The following is a 15,491-nucleotide window of genomic DNA, read 5'->3' on the forward strand; positions in this document are numbered from 1 at the left end:
GCATTTACAGGGCAGTTCATCATTTTATATTCAACAAATCTTACACTTTGTTTCATTACAGTAATTACAATCCCCTCCATTTACCATCAGATAACAGTATTTCTCTCTGTTCACTGCAGCTCTCTCTTTTTTTTCTTTAAACACTCAGGCATATATAATCATTTATACCAACAAAGGGCACATTCTGCAAGTCTTCCTCCTGCCTGTCAGCTCTCAGTCCCTCTCTTTCTAAGAATCTAGAGTCCTCAGCTGCTCCCTCTCTCCATGTCCTCATCTCTGCCTTCATCTAATGTCACTGCTTTTCTGGATAAGGTCCTGCATTCTACTTGTGCTCTTCTCCCTTGATGATCCTAGGGTTCCCCATTTTTGTTACAAAACTTCTACCTTTACAATTGTGACAGTTGCAGTTTAGTCATGATAATAATTACTATTGATTCATAAGAATCTTATCCCCATCTCTTTTTACCAAACCCTTCTAGAGAACTATTCAGTGGGGACTCTATCTTCTGCCACACACTCTTAAACTGAACTCCCTCGTGAAGCCTTGTAAGCCTGTATTGGCTTACACTTCGTGCCTGTATTGCCCCCTCATTTTAGGTAGCCAATGTCTAAGTTGCCTGTCGCTATCTAACCCGTATACAGAGGGGATAGTATTGATACTTGATGTGAAGACTCCTTCCCTCTCTGTTGGTATTTAGAGCTACTACCTCCATGAGTATAGGTCAAGTTCATCAAATTGTAGCAATCTACCCACATTTCCGTTATCAAAAATTGTTTTCTTTTTTATCTTGCTCTAGTCACATTCTGATTGTCAAGCCGTCGAGGCTAGGTAGAATGGGTTCTATCTACAAGTTTGGATGTTCTTGTGCATCTCCCCTCACTTCATATCAGCTGGATGCTTCACTCTGAGCTCTAGCCCTCTGTGGCTATGTCCTGGTCCATAGGCTCAGGTGTCCCCAGGTCTCACCACACTTTGGACCAACCAGCCCTTCCTCTTCTCTCTCACATCTCCAGATCAACGCGAGTCTATGGAACATAGTTGAACTCAGCTCATTTCTTCATTGTTGTATTTCCCCCTCTTCCGCTCACCAGTAGATGAATGTGGTCGCCAGGAAGCTTACATGTCTGCTCATGTGGTCCCTTTGAGTTTCAGTCTTAGAGAGGGGTTGTCCTGAAGAGACTTGATTGCTTGCCTTGATAGCTTCCAGCGAACAACTTGCTTGTTCTTGTAGTAGCCAGTCATACTGCCATTTTTGTTTTTTTGTTGTTTTTTTTCCTGATGATCTTTCTTTGAAGCTGTATCTTCTGTCACTCTCACTGTTCCAGGTTAGCCTGCTTGTCCTTTCTAGTGGGAATGTTCTACCTCAGAAGGTTCTGCATGGGGCTCAGGACTCCAACTAAGGTCCTATATGCTACAAAGGCTCCGCAGGAGGCTTATTTCACTGGGCAAGTTGTAGAACTCCCTTTAGGTATTCCAATCAGTTATAGGCTGAAAATGGGTTTACAAGCTTTCTGTAACCATGTTTCCCGACATTCTTTTCTATCCCACTCAAGTGTCTATTTACAATAGTAGGCAAGGGAAACCAATATTCATAAGACAGTCAAGCATCTTAGTATTATTTCTCCTCTTACAGACTATGTCTGGATCCCTGTATCACATAGCCCTGTTGTTCCAAGCTTGAGCATGCATTACTATTTACCTCTGTCCCATTTAGCCCATGCAAACCTGTCTCAGTGTTCCCCTATCTACCTTGTTTTTCCACCCCCTCCCCTTTCTTGTGTATTGCCCTCCCCAACACCTGAAGTATGATGTGTCTGCCCCCTGCCCTGTGCTCTACTGTCACTTCCCTCAAACCTCCCCACCCCATGACCAACAAAGAATCCCCCCCCTTTTAGTATGGGTATCTTTTTTAAGCTTTTACAATAATGGTTTTATGCCATATTTGTTCTTCTGTGAGTGACTAATTTCACACAGCATAATGCTCTGGTAGCGTAGTGGTTACAAATTGGACTGTGAACCGCGAGTTCAGCAGTTCTAAACTACCATCTGTCCTGCAGGAGAAAGAGGAAGCTTTCTGCTCCTGTAAAGACTTACAGCCTCGGAAACCCTGTGCAGGGTCGCTATGAGTCAGAACCGACTCCACTACACTTAACAACAACAACAATGTCCTCAAGGTTCATCCATGTATGTGGTGGCTTACAGCCTCCTTGTTATTCTTCAAGGTAGCATAATATTCCATTGTGTGTATGTACCCACAGTTTGTTTATCCATTCTTCCAATGATGGTCACTTAGGCTGTCTCCATCTTTCTGCTATTGTGAATAGTGCTGCTATGAACATTGGTGTGCATGTATCTACTCGTGTTTTGGCTCGTATTTGTTGTGGATATATACTAAGTAGAAGAATTGCTGGCTCATACGATATTTCTATTTCCAACTCTCTAAGGAAGCGCCATACTGTTTTCCAGAGTGGTTGGACCATTTTGCATTCCCACTAGCAATGTAGGAGGGTCCCAGTCTCTCCACATCCTCGCCAGCATTTACTGTCTTCTGCATTTTTGAACTTCCCTGTTATTGCTGGTATGAGATGATATCTCATTGTTGTTTTGATTTGCATCTCTCTAATGACTCCTGGTGGAGTCCTCGTGTGGTGCTGTGGGCTAATGTGTCAGACTACAAAGTTGTTTGAACTGCAAGGTCGGTGGTTCAAGCTCACCAGCTGCTCCTTGGAAACCCTATACAGGGTTGCTATGGGTCGGTATCAACTCGACGGCACTTAACAACATCAACAACATTGACTCCTAGTGTGGCGCTGTGGGTTAATGTGCCAGACTGCAAAGCCGTTTGAACTGCAAGGTTGGCAGTTCAAGCTCACCAGCTGCTCCTCAGAAACAGGGTTGCTATGGGTCAGAATCAACTCTACAGCGCTTAACAACAACAACAACGTCTAATGACCATGAACATTTCTTCATATGTTTGTTGGCTACCCATATGTATTCTTTGGTGAAGTGTCTGTTTAAATTGAGTTACTTGTCTTTTTCTTGTAGAGCTGTTGTAGTTTCATATAGATTTTAGAAATTAGTCCCTTGTCTGATGTGTCATTGCAAAAGATTTTTTCCCATTCTGTGGACTCGCTTTTTACTCTTTTGGTGAATTCCTTTGATGCAAATAAGTTTCTAATTTTTGGAAAGTCCCAATCATCTATTTTGTCTTCCTTAGTTTGTGTAATTTTCGCAATGTTTGGTAGTCTGTGTGTGCCCTGGATTAGAGCCCTTAAATTTGTCCCTAGTTTTTCATTGATGACCTTTATAATTCTGGGATTCACATTTAGGTCTTTAATCAATGCTGAGTTGGTTTTTGTATATGACGTGAGGTAAAGGTCTTGTTTCAATCTTTTGCATACCAATTTCCTGTTCTGCCAGCACCATCTGTTGAAGAGACTATGTCTTCTCTACTCAATGTACTTTGGTCCTTTGTCAAAGATCAGTTGGCTGTATGTGGATGGGTTAATTTCTAGATTCTCAATTCTGTTCCATTGATCTATGTGTCTTTCATTGTACCAGTATCAGGCTGTTTTGACCACTGTAGCCATGCAGTAAAATTTGAAATCAGGGAGTGAGAGGCCTCCAACTTTGTTCTTCTGCATTATTCTTTTGATTAGAAGTTAGTCACAGACTCTGCCTACACGTCTTAATTAGATTTGTCGGAGATTAGTCATTCATGGCATCCTTTCCAGAGAGTCAGATTTCAGATAGCATTAATTCTTAGTTTTTCTGTTTCTATAATTTGTTTTGGTTTCGTCTATATGATTTTCGTTTTGCTTACTTCCTTAGATTTTTTTAACTTGTGAAGTTTATTGCCTAAGCCACTTATAGTAATTCTTTCTTCTTGAATAATGATATCATTTAAAGTTTTCTTCTGGTTGGTTTTATTGTGTTGTAACAGGGAATGTGACTTGTAATTTTAGCTTTGGGATTTCTTAAGGATTTCTTTGTTGTTTGTTGTTTTTAAGCACCGTCAAGTCAGTTCTGATTCACAGCAACCCTGTAGGATTTTCAAGGAGAGGCTGGTGAGTTTGAACTGCCAACTTTGCCTTAGAACTCCAGTGCTTATCATATAGTGCCATATTTTATGGTAAAATTTCAAAAATATCTCATGGCCCTTTATAGGAAGATCTGTTGTCTGTTGATTGGATACAACATCCATTACATTTCCTAACTAAATTATATGAAGAAAACCCCAGGGTTTTGTTTTGTGTATTTTAGTTGTGATAATAAAGCATTCTAACTTTTAGAGTCTTACACTGAAATACTTCTTTATACTTATCCTTCTTGGATTGAGAATTATATTGGACTAATGGAGTCTTGATGTGGTGCTGTGGGTTAATGTGCCAGACTGCAAAGTTGTTTGAACTACAAGGTTGGTGGTTCAAGCTCATCAGCCATTCCTCAGAAACCCTATAACAGGGTCACTATGGGTCGGAACCAACTCGATGGCACTTAACAACAGCAACAACTAACCTAAAGTTTGGCTGTTTGAATCCACCCAGCAACACCATAGAAGAAAGGCCTGGTGATGTACTTCTGTAAAGATTGTTGCCAAGAAAATCCTATATAACTTCATTTCTTTTGTGGATTACCATGAGTCAGAATAGACTTGATAGGACAAGACCACAACAACAATAAAAATACCTAGGAATAGAATTTCAGTGTCAGAAGGATTGTGACTGAAAGCAGAGAATACCAGAAAGATGGTTATCTGTGCTTTATTGACTATGCAAAAGCATTTGACTGTGTGGATCATAAACTATGGTTAACATTGGGAAGAATGGGAGTTCCAGACCACTTAATTACACTCATGAGGAACCTGTACATAGACCAATAGGATTTGTTTGAATAGATCAAGGAGATACTACTTGGTATAAAATCAGTAAAGGTGTGTGTCAGGGTCTGTCCTTTCACTATACTTATTCAGTCTGTATACTGATCAGATAATCTGAGAAACTGGATTGTATGAATAACATGACATCAAGATTGGAGGAAGACTCATTAACAACCTGCACATGCAGATGACATAGTCTTGCTTGCTGGAAGTGAAAAGGTCTTGAAGTACTTACTGATGAAGTTCGAAGACTTCAACCTTCAGTATGGATTGTACCTCAGTGTAAAGAAAGGGAAAATCCTCACAACTGGACTAGTAAATACCATCATGATAAACGGAATTGAAGTAGTTAAAGACTTCATTTTGCTTAGAATCTACAATCAGTACTCATGGAAGCAGCAGAAAAGTAATCAGTGTATTGCATAAGGCAACTCTTCTGAAAAAAAAAAGAAAATTCTTTAAATTGTTCAAAAGCAAAATGTCAATTTGAAGATTAGTCCAAGCCCTGGTATTTTCAGCTGTTTCTTATGCATGTGAAAGCTGGGCAATGAATAAGAAGGTGTTTTCGAATTATGGCATTGGTGAAGAATATTGACTAAATCATGGACTGCTAGAAGAGCAAACACATCTGTTTTGGAAGAAATATGACTGGATTGCTAATGGCAACACTTTGTCTCTCATACCTTGGCCATGTTGTAGGACCAGTCCCTGGAGACCAGTCACCGGAGCAAGACTGGTCTTTCTTAGTAAAATGGAAGTTCGGTGACAACAAGGAAGATCCTCAGTGAGATGGATTGGTACAGTGGTAACAACAATGGGATCAAACCTAACAATTGTGAGGATGGCACAGGACTAGGCAGGGTTTCCTTCTGTTGTGCAGAGGATCACTATGAGTTGGAAGTGACTCAGTGTCACCTAGCAACAATAACAACCTCATGCTTCCTCTTATATTTAACCCTTCAGCCACGGTGTCACTCTGTTTTCCAAAGTCGTTGCATTTTCTCATGTTTCCATGAAGATTCCAATTCTCCTTATCCTGACCATCACTTGCTATTTTCTGTTTTGCTTCTTGCCTTTATAGTAGGTGTGAAGTGGTATCTAACTGTGATTTTGATTTTGATTTCCATGATCGCTAGTGATGTTGAACAGCTTTTCATGTGCTTATTGGAAAAATAGTCTATGCAGATCCTTTCCCCCTTTTTAATTTGGTTGTCTTATAACTTATTATTAAGTTATAAGAATTCTTTATATTTTCTCGATGCAAGTCCCTTATCAGATAATATGGTTTACAGATACTTTCTCCCATTCTGTGGATTGTCTTTCCTTTCCAAGAGACAGCTGTGCACCAAAGCTTTGTAAAGAAAAACTTAAAAGAGACCAACACCTACCCCCAACCCCAAAACCAAAGGCCTCACATATTTTTAGTCAACCTCTTAAAGCAGAATCATAAAAACCAAGGAAGTAACCAGAACATCTCCAATGTATATTCAGTTGATCAGATGATTGTGGTGAAATTTTAAACTTGATTTGGTGGAATGCTGATGACCTTGATCAGGCAGAACCTTAGTAAGTTATGTGTGCCATCACATGTATGACTCCTTACAAACCCAGCTTGGTTCTTCTCCAATGTCTTCTCTTAGAGTGGTATGTGGCCCGATTGCCAATTTTCATTCAAATCCACTAGAGAATGGGGCAATATTCAGAAAGCCCAGACAGGGCCTGAGCTCCTATTTTTGTTTCTTGGCCAGGAATCTTTTGATCCTGAAAGTCTTATGAAAAGACATAGCAAAGATGAAAGGCAGCCACACATGCATGATGGTAGAGCCCAGCAACTTTTTTCAAAAAGGAATTTTACTTCTTCTTTCTCTCCTAGCATGTCTTCTCTTGACTTGAGCCAGGGAAGATGGATACAGGTCAGTTCAGATGTCTTTCTGGGCTCCTGACTGAAGATTAGATAGGAGAGAAGTTGTTGTTCCTCACAGGTCCTTGGCAAGTGGTCCATCATGCTGGTCCTAATGTGGACTGAGTCACAGGTGGTCATAGCTAAGGAAGTGATTGCCAAAATTGCTCTGGGCCTCTCTGGACCCTTTAATGACAGTGTTTTTAACCAGCATTCTACTCTGCTCTTTTGTAATGACAGTAGTAGAAGAGAATCTATGTTCTTTGTATATATGTGTTCCAAACAACACAATGATGTCTTCTTGCTTTATAGTTTGCATAACAGTCAGTTCTCAGAAACAGTGTTTCCACTGCACAGAAAAGATATAAGAGTAACATTTCTGAGTTTGTCTTTGTGGCATAGACTGAATGGATGGATGAATAGATAGATGAATTAAGTGGGCAGGCAAAACTCTTCTGGTAGTTTTTTACAAACAAGAGGGCTGTTCCATGCACAGTATTCTCAGAAAGCCTAGACAGGGCTGCTCTCTCTAGCCTGAGGGGTATGATGAATTGGTGTCTTCCTAGGGCGTCTGTGAGGAAATGACCTATGAAGAAATTCAGGAACATTATCCACTGGAATTTGCCTTGCGGGACCAGGACAAGTACCGGTACCGGTATCCCAAGGGGGAGGTAAGTGAGGTTCTGGGACTTAGGCCTGTCCTAAAATGCTGCCAGGTCAGCGGTTCAAACACACCAGCTGCTCCTTGGAAACTATACAAGGTCACTATGAGCTGAAACCAACTTGATGGCACTTAACAACCACAGCAAGGTACTGCTTGAGCCGAGGGCCCTGTCAATCACTCACTGCTATCAAATGCTATCTGACCCTACAGGACAGGTAGAACTGCCTCACAGAATTTCTGAGGCTGTAAATCTTACAAGGACCATCTCATCTTTCTCCCGTAAGGAGGCTGGTGCCTTGAGCTGCTGACCTTATAGTTAGCAGTCCAGTGCTGTGCATAGGGTGCATGGGCAGTAGCTGGAGGCTAGCCTCAGGGGCAGGCTGGCCTGGGTGTCTTGTTTCAACCCCACCATGCCCAGCAGTGTGACTATGGCCTCAGCCGCTTCCTCAGGTGGTAGTTGGACTGTGCTGTGTAGGCCTTGAGACTTTGAGATCTATCAGAATCCACCTTCCAAAGGGCGGAGGTCTGAGCTAAGTGGTCCTGGTTCCATGGCTTAGCCTTCCTAGGTCTCTCATAGGTGATTCCCCCAGGCCAGCTTCTATCCTAGGGAACTGTCAGCACTTTGTGGGGTATTCAAGTTGTTGTGGACTCAGGGATACTGTACTTTGCCTATGGATGGATTAGCTCACCTGTGTCCCTTTCCTGGGCTTCCTGGCACTACCCTCACCCGAGTCCAGACCCAGGGAGACCTCCCTTCTACCTGTCACCCTCTCTGAGGCTACCTCGTCAGCCCAGGTCAGAAACTGGGTGCCGTCTTCAGTTCCTGCTTTCCCCACTACTTCCAAGAGGTAGTCTAGGACAGTAACCAAATAAAAATACTCCTCACAGACCTGTGTGTGCACACATGTATACATGTAGATGCCATACTATACAGATACCAGGTTCACAGGTACCTTTCCTGTGATCTCTCCTGCAAATAAATGAATGGCCCTGGGTAAGTTCGGATTTAGAACTATCCTAGATAAAAGAAGCAAAGCATCTGACTGCTTCCACATGAGGATGGGGGTGGGGTGGGAGAGGGGAGGTATTGGCAGGGAAATGACAGTTCTCAGAAGCATTAATCTAGGAGCTTCCATGGAATACCCAGCGATTAGCTCCCTAATCAAAGCATAGAACAAACCCAGTTCTGATTGTTGTGCCCGTTTCAGAAGGAATGCCCACTGTGTGCAAAGAGGGATGAAACTCAACCAGTGCTTGGGCTTCTGGTAAAAATGTCTAGACCTGCCAGGCTGTGGGTTGGCCGGAAGACAGGCAGAGAGGTCCAGTGTCTCTCCCTCACTGGCTGCTTCAGCTGGAGGAGGTACAGGACGACAGATACTCAGGCCTGCTGAACTCCAGGAAGTGGCAGGGGCCCTTGCTTTCCTTACTTCCTCCCCCTCCATCTGCTGTGGGTTGGAGGGGAGCAGTGTATTTTCCACCAATCATGTGAATTCCAGCTGTTGAGAACATGCCTGTTCAGAGTTGGCTGCATGGGATCAGCCTCAGGGAGGATCAGGCCTCAAAATCCTGTGAGGACCTGGCCTTTTCCCAGGTTGCCCACTGACCGATTCCCCCCCCCCCCCAACTTCCTGCCAAGCTTTTGGTCTATGCAGTGAGCTGCCCACCCCCATTCTCTTTCCAGCCAGGTCTGGGGAAACGTTACCACACTTCTTAAGAGGAGTCCCAGCATTGGGGAGGTAGCTCATTATCCAGCTGTCCCTACCTCTGACCCCTGTGCTGGGGGAGAGGAGGGGAGGTTTCAGGTTTCCAGGGCACTTGTGAGCCTGAGGGACCCTCCCCTGCCCTGCTTGTGTGTACAGTCCTACGAGGACCTCGTCCAGCGGCTGGAGCCTGTCATCATGGAACTGGAGAGGCAGGAGAATGTGCTCGTCATCTGCCACCAAGCCGTCATGCGTTGCCTCCTGGCCTACTTCCTTGACAAGGCGGCAGGTGTGCGCCCTGCCCTTGGGGAGGTGTGTGGGGGTTGGGGGTGGCGCAGATCATCCCTAGCATGCCCACCCTCCCTGTCTGTGTTCACAGAACAGCTGCCATACCTCAAGTGTCCACTGCACACAGCCCTGAAGCTGACCCCCATGGCTTATGGTGAGGAAGTGTCCTGCACTTTGTCCTTGATTCACTGCAGGGTTCTGTGGTTTTCTGCAAATCTGTCACAGTTCCACTAGGTGCCAACCCCCTCTCCCCTCACCTCACTGCCTGTAAGGATTTTGTTTTAAAAGATGTCTGAGGGACCTGTCTGTGGCCCCAGAAGCCTCTCCAGAGACCTCCCCACCCTCTCTCATCTGCATGAAGGGCTTTTCCTCAGATTCCTCTGAAACCACCAGACAGCGTCTAAGTCCCCAGGTCCCAGATCTGAAGGTCACCTCTGCCCCTCAGTAGCTCACTGTACTTGCTAACCCCTGGACCTTGACCTCCTCATCTTTAACACAGTCCACCAGGCCCCACTCAGGGAGATGCTGCAGCATTGGGGGAGAATAAAGCTCAGTGATGGTTGACATCGATCCTAAGTGTGATAATCCTTTTGCCTTCTATGGTACTGAGTGCCTGGTACATTGTTCCTGCAGTTGGTTTGGGCACGTGTGATAGGGTTGGGGTGTGGGTGGTTTGGGAGCCCGGTAGAGTGTGAACTAGACTGGGAGGCTAAATGGATTGATCTCTTCCCTTTGGCAGGTTGTAAAGTGGAGTCCATATTCCTGAATGTGGAAGCTGTGAACACGCACCGGGAACGGCCTCAGGTAGCAATGGGATCACTGTTGGGGTAGCAGGCATATTCCTGGGGATACCCAGGGCCAGGCCTACCTGGGGTGCCTGCCACAATGAGTTTGAGTTATCTGTCAGCTCTCAAGGCCTGCTGCCCTGAGAGCAGGGGGACGGGGAATCCTTGGAAACTGACTACCAAGCTGGGATGCGCCTGAGCCTGGGTGTGGTGGTTCCTGGGACCTGAGGGACTTCCAGGTGAAATCTAAGCTGAGGAATGAGGCCCTAGTGGGGCCTACAAGGGGGCTGTTGAAAATTCTTCCATGCCTCTTCCCCCAGGTCTCATGAGCACCTTTTACAACTTAAAAACCCCTAGAAACTCTTAACAGTAGTGTGCTTTGTTGGAGTCAGGGCATGCAGATGCTGACAGCCTGTGTTGCCCAGATGCCTTGTTTAAGGTAACAGCTCCTCAGAGTATCACTGTCACTGCCTATGTGGTCTCCATCCCCAGGTCGGCTACTGGGGCTGAGGGCAGGACTGCCCTTTCTGGGGTCCCAGTTCCAGTTCCCAGAGTCCAGTGCACAGAGCAGGCTTCTAGACCCAGTCCTGCTGGTTGCCAACCATGGTGGTACAAGGGTCCAGGCTTTGCGCTGGACCAGAATATATGCGCCTCTGCTTACCTGTATCACATTGGCCATAACCCCTGCAGGCAGAGACGTGTGGGCTGCTGACCCTTGCTAGGGCATCACTATGCAGGGCTTTCTGATTTGCCTTAAGAGTCTGGTCTTATCCATGTCTTGGCCGAGTCTGATGTAGGCCCAGTCTGATCACAGTTCACAGAGGAAAACATGTCCTTACAGGCATCCTTGGTGATGAGGGGAGCCCACACAGTGTGGAACCCAGCCCCCACTGGATAGTGGTAGGAGAGGCTGGTCCTCAGGGCAGCAGCTGGCAGCCACTCTATCTGGCCTCAGTGTGGTCCCTCGGAGAGGCCCACTTCTGCTGGCCACAGTGTTCCCGGATAGTTTCTTTTCAGGTGTACAGAATCCCAGGGACTCCTGACCCGTTCTTGAGAGCAGTCTGTGATGGGAAGAGGGTTCTCAGGAAGCCGTCCTCCACCATGGGAATTGTCCCTGCCCCTATGACTCCAATGTCAGTCCTGTGAACCTGGTGTGGTCACAGAGGCCAGGCTTCCTGCCTGGGGATCTGGGTGTGTCATGCTGCCACCCAGGTCAACAGTAATCTGCTCCTACAGGTGATAGTTGTGAAGGCCTCCAGCCAGGCCGATGGGTCATTAGGATTGAGGTGATAGGAGCTGAGGGTCTGAGACCTCTTGAGCTCAGCAGGCTGTGGATGCTATTAGTCTCTGTGACTGGGGGCGGGGGTGGGTGGGTGACTGTAGCTGAGGGCCTCGGGGATGGCCCTGAGGAGACAGACCATGCTGTAGACTAGGAGATGTCTGAGGTTTGCTGGAGCTACAACTGACACACATCCACCCTCACTTAGAGCCAGGAGGGCAGGACCCTCAGGATTTGGTCTTCCCTTTCCTGCCCCGACTGACTAGGATGCAAGACCCTGAGATAGGAGGTAGGGAAAGTGTGTCTCTGGTTAACACCTGACCTGTCTGCAGTAGAGGACCCAACACATGTCCATCTGTTTGTGGCCCAGTAGTGTTGAGGACAGAACGGAAGCCGGTGAATTCTCCCACCTCCACCTTTGTCTGTCTGCCCACCGCCACATCGATTGAGATACCCTTGACCCAACATTCTTGGGGGAGATCTTGGAGTCCTGTGGCCGGGGCTGTCGGGTGAGGAAGTGAGCTAGGATGGTTGCAGTGATGAGGAACACGGGTAATGGTTGTCTTGCCTACTTCTTGTTGAAGGGTGATGTTCTTTGTGTTTGTGTTGTGCAGAATGTAGACATCTCAAGGCCACCAGAGGAAGCTCTCGTCACGGTTCCTGCTCACCAATGACTGTGTCTCATCCACTAGGACCTCTGGGCAGGCTTCCATCTCTGCAGATGTCATTCCAGGGCCCTGAGTCCATGTGACAGCCATCACATGTGCTGGTGGTGGCCAGAGTTTCTGCCCCAGCCTAGCCACCCCTGTGTTCATAGTGACCAGTGAATAGACTGTATGGGGTTCCTGACCTGCTGTTAAGAATCGCTTGGGTGGCCTAGTGAATGATTTCCCAGCACCTGGTTCTTTTGTTATGACTTTTTGGTGTCTTCTCTCACCGGCTTTGCAAAGTGTGAACCCCTAAAATGTGAAATGGGAAGAGCTTCACTGTCACTGCTGTGCTGTCTCCACTGTGGCCTACTGCCTGGGCTGGCCCTGGCCCTGGGGGTCTTTGCTGTCTTCTGTGGCCACTTCCTGGGATTTGGAACTTCCACCACCTCATACTTTCCTACTGGGAACTGAAGAGATTTAGCCCAGGCAGCAGCATCCTGGGACAGCCACTAACCAGGCCTTATGTCTGCTTTACCAGCAATGTGGGCCTTCAGGAAAGCAACATGCTCCCTTTAGCATGTGGAATGCACAGAAACGTGCAGGGAAGGGAACACTGTGGTGACCTCCCTCTCCCTGTTTGGGTATACACTGTGATCAAGGCCGCCTCTCCCAACTGCCCTCGCAGTGAAACCACTTAAAGACCGGGGGGCAGTTGTCTGAGTTGCCCCTCCTGGTGCTCACACCGAAGTGCTCAGGAAGAGGCTGCCATGTACCCTCTCTTCCCCACAGGGCAGAATGCTGGGAGGAGTGGCCCTCGCCTGCTGCTCTGTCCACACTGGGAGCCTGCGCTGGGGGTGGACACATGCATGTGCCCTATATTCTTCAGAAAACTGGTCATGGGCCAGTGCAACTGTTCTGGGTGTTTGCTGACCTCTCCCTGTGAGACTGGGGAGGGGGCGACTTGCCAGCCAACAAGTTGTGGGGCTGGGTGAGAAAGTGGCTAGACGTTAGTCAGGTAAGCCAGGCCCAGGATCCCGAAGCTCACTTTGTCCCTGGAACGTTTCCTGATCTAGTGCTAATAGAGCAGCCCACCCCTTCCTAAACCCCTAGGGCTTTGCCACCTGTGGGTACCACTGCTCCTGAGAGGAATCAGCATCCCTGATCCCATGCTGGTGGTCTCTTCGCCTCATGGTCAACAGCAGCTGGGGACAGACATAGGCAAAGAGAGCAGGGTCATCCTTCAGGACTTTTTCTCAGAGCCCCAAGTCCCTGTCAGCAGGGAGGGGCTAGCACTCGTGTCCCTAAGAGCCTCTTGCTTAAACCTGGGGCCAAAGGACCATGCCTCTGTCATCTATACATTGGGACTGTGGCCCCTGGATTTGGGTGACTTGTAGTCACCTGGACTTGTTTACTTGTTAGTCATAGCCGCTCCTGTCAGTCAGCAGCAGGGCCTCTAACTGACTGAGGTGAGACCACTGAGGCCTTCCCACTGTCCAGTACACAGATAGTGTCTGAGGGGTCAGGATCACAGCATGGATGGGGTAGTCCCTCTCCCTGCCCTCTGCCTGCAAGTGGGCAGTGCCATGCTGGGTCAGCAGGTGCAATGTTGTAACTGTGGTAGTTGATGTACTTGTGTTGTAGACGGTTTCCTGCTTTCTAGAGATGGATGGCATCAAACCTCAGCCACACATCACACTGTGTCCAGCATTCTTTGCAATAAATGCTTTTTATAAAATACAATTTCAGGTTCTCTTTCGTCACCAGCTCTCCATTTTGTGAGGTGTTCTTTCTGGTCAGCTCTGCAGACTCTCCACTTTGTGATCTGTCTCCTGGCTATGTCAGGATCCTGGGTTTAGCCCCTACCCCCATGCAGATTTCTCTGGAAAAGATATTGTCTTGCCCTGAAGTGAGCCCAGGGTCTGGCATCTATGGGCAGGGGCACACTCAAGTGTTTTCTGGGCTGACTAGTATTCTGGGCCTTCACTCCTTACAAAGAAGTACATTTACGGGGGTATCCACTATCTGAATTTTTCTTCAGATCCAATTAATCCTCCCCTTGTCCATTACCCCCGCACACAACCCTTATCAAGTTGGTTCTGACTCATAGCGACTCTGAATAGGGTTTCCAAGAAGAGGCTGGTGAGTTTGAACCTCTGACCTTGAGGTCGAGTGCTTATCCTATGACACCACACCAGGAACTCCTTTACAGGGGAATATTGTCATGTTTGGTTTAGACCAATCATTAGTTATCCCATGGGGGCTGGGCACATTACTGTATGAGCAAAATTATTTTCTTAAAAGGGAGAAATGCCTTTGTGGTAGACCACAAATGGTATTTGCTTAGCGTAGTTAATAGCTGAAGGTGTCGGGAGATAGACCTGAGGAAAATGCCAGCGTGAACCTGTGCCATCTTCACAGGGTTCTCCTTCATGGTCAACCACCTCACTTCCTTCAGGGGCCCCTGGGTTTGTGATTTTGTCTGGAAAATTGATTCATTAAGGCCTCTGCTGATTGAGCTTTGAGTACTTTTGATATCTCCATCCATTTTTGTTTAGGGGTCTGATGACCATTCTGACTGCCTGCAAGTCCTATTGGCATGCATGAGTCAACACACCTGCCTCTCCTCTGACAGTTTAACACTGGGATTGGCCTCTTTTTGCCCCACGGTTCTGGTGTCAAGTAGCTGTTTGAACTGTAGTACCTTCCCCTGGATTGCGAACCACAAGGGCAGTGATTCAAACCCACCAGCTGCTCCTCGGAAACCCTGTGCAGGGTTGCTATGTGTCGGAACTGACTTGATGGCACTTACCAGCAATAGCAATAACCTCTACAGAGCACAGTGACTCTGACACTCTTCAAAGTCACTCTGTACACCGATAAACTTCCAAGGCCTTGGTGAAGGGAGAGTTTCCGGGCTCCTTTCCAGGGACTCAGTTTGGGAAAGGGTAAGTGATTTGTCTAGGAAAAATTCTGTCCAACATTTAACTTGAACAAATGAATGACTCTTTCTAAGCCTTCGGATTCTTTCCTCCACAGCAGGGAACTTTTGGCATCCGACTTTCTTGAGTGAGACTCAGCTTTCATTCAGCCAAGTAACGGAAATGAAAACAGCGCTAGCAGCTGGAGCCAACAGAATCAAATCTAAAATCTCTGCTAAGTGACCCATAAATTCCATCCAGTCTGAATATATATTCTTATCTCTCTGGAATAGGACCTCAGAGAATCTTTCTCAAACATATTCTACATATTTTAGCCAACATAACATAATAGTCTTAGGATTCTTTTGATGCATAAGCTTTCCCCTCTGGGTTTGACTTTCTAACATACTAGAATCCATCTCTAAGG

General features: G+C 46.6%; 1 protein-coding gene across 4 annotated transcripts in view; it reads left to right on the forward strand.

Annotated features, from left to right (window-relative positions):
- The window catches only part of PFKFB4 (6-phosphofructo-2-kinase/fructose-2,6-biphosphatase 4), a 40,254-nt gene extending 28,000 nt beyond the window's left edge, over positions 1-12,254 (forward strand). For 2 of the 4 annotated variants that reach the window (XM_006873634.1, XM_006873632.1), the window contains exons 10-14: positions 7,347-7,451; positions 9,304-9,433; positions 9,524-9,586; positions 10,172-10,236; positions 12,111-12,254. In XM_006873634.1, the coding sequence (XP_006873696.1) occupies positions 7,347-7,451; positions 9,304-9,433; positions 9,524-9,586; positions 10,172-10,236; positions 12,111-12,170 (423 nt within the window). In that variant the 3' untranslated portion in view covers positions 12,171-12,254. The remainder of the gene's footprint in view (positions 1-7,346; positions 7,452-9,303; positions 9,434-9,523; positions 9,587-10,171; positions 10,237-12,110) is intronic. The other 2 variants (XM_006873633.1, XM_006873635.1) reach the window with 2 other exon arrangements.
- Positions 12,255-15,491: the final 3,237 nt, after the last annotated feature.

The sequence above is a fragment of the Chrysochloris asiatica genome, unplaced genomic scaffold (genome assembly GCF_000296735.1).
Source record: "Chrysochloris asiatica unplaced genomic scaffold, ChrAsi1.0 scaffold00246, whole genome shotgun sequence".
In the NCBI taxonomy this organism is placed as follows: Eukaryota; Metazoa; Chordata; class Mammalia; order Afrosoricida; family Chrysochloridae; genus Chrysochloris; species Chrysochloris asiatica.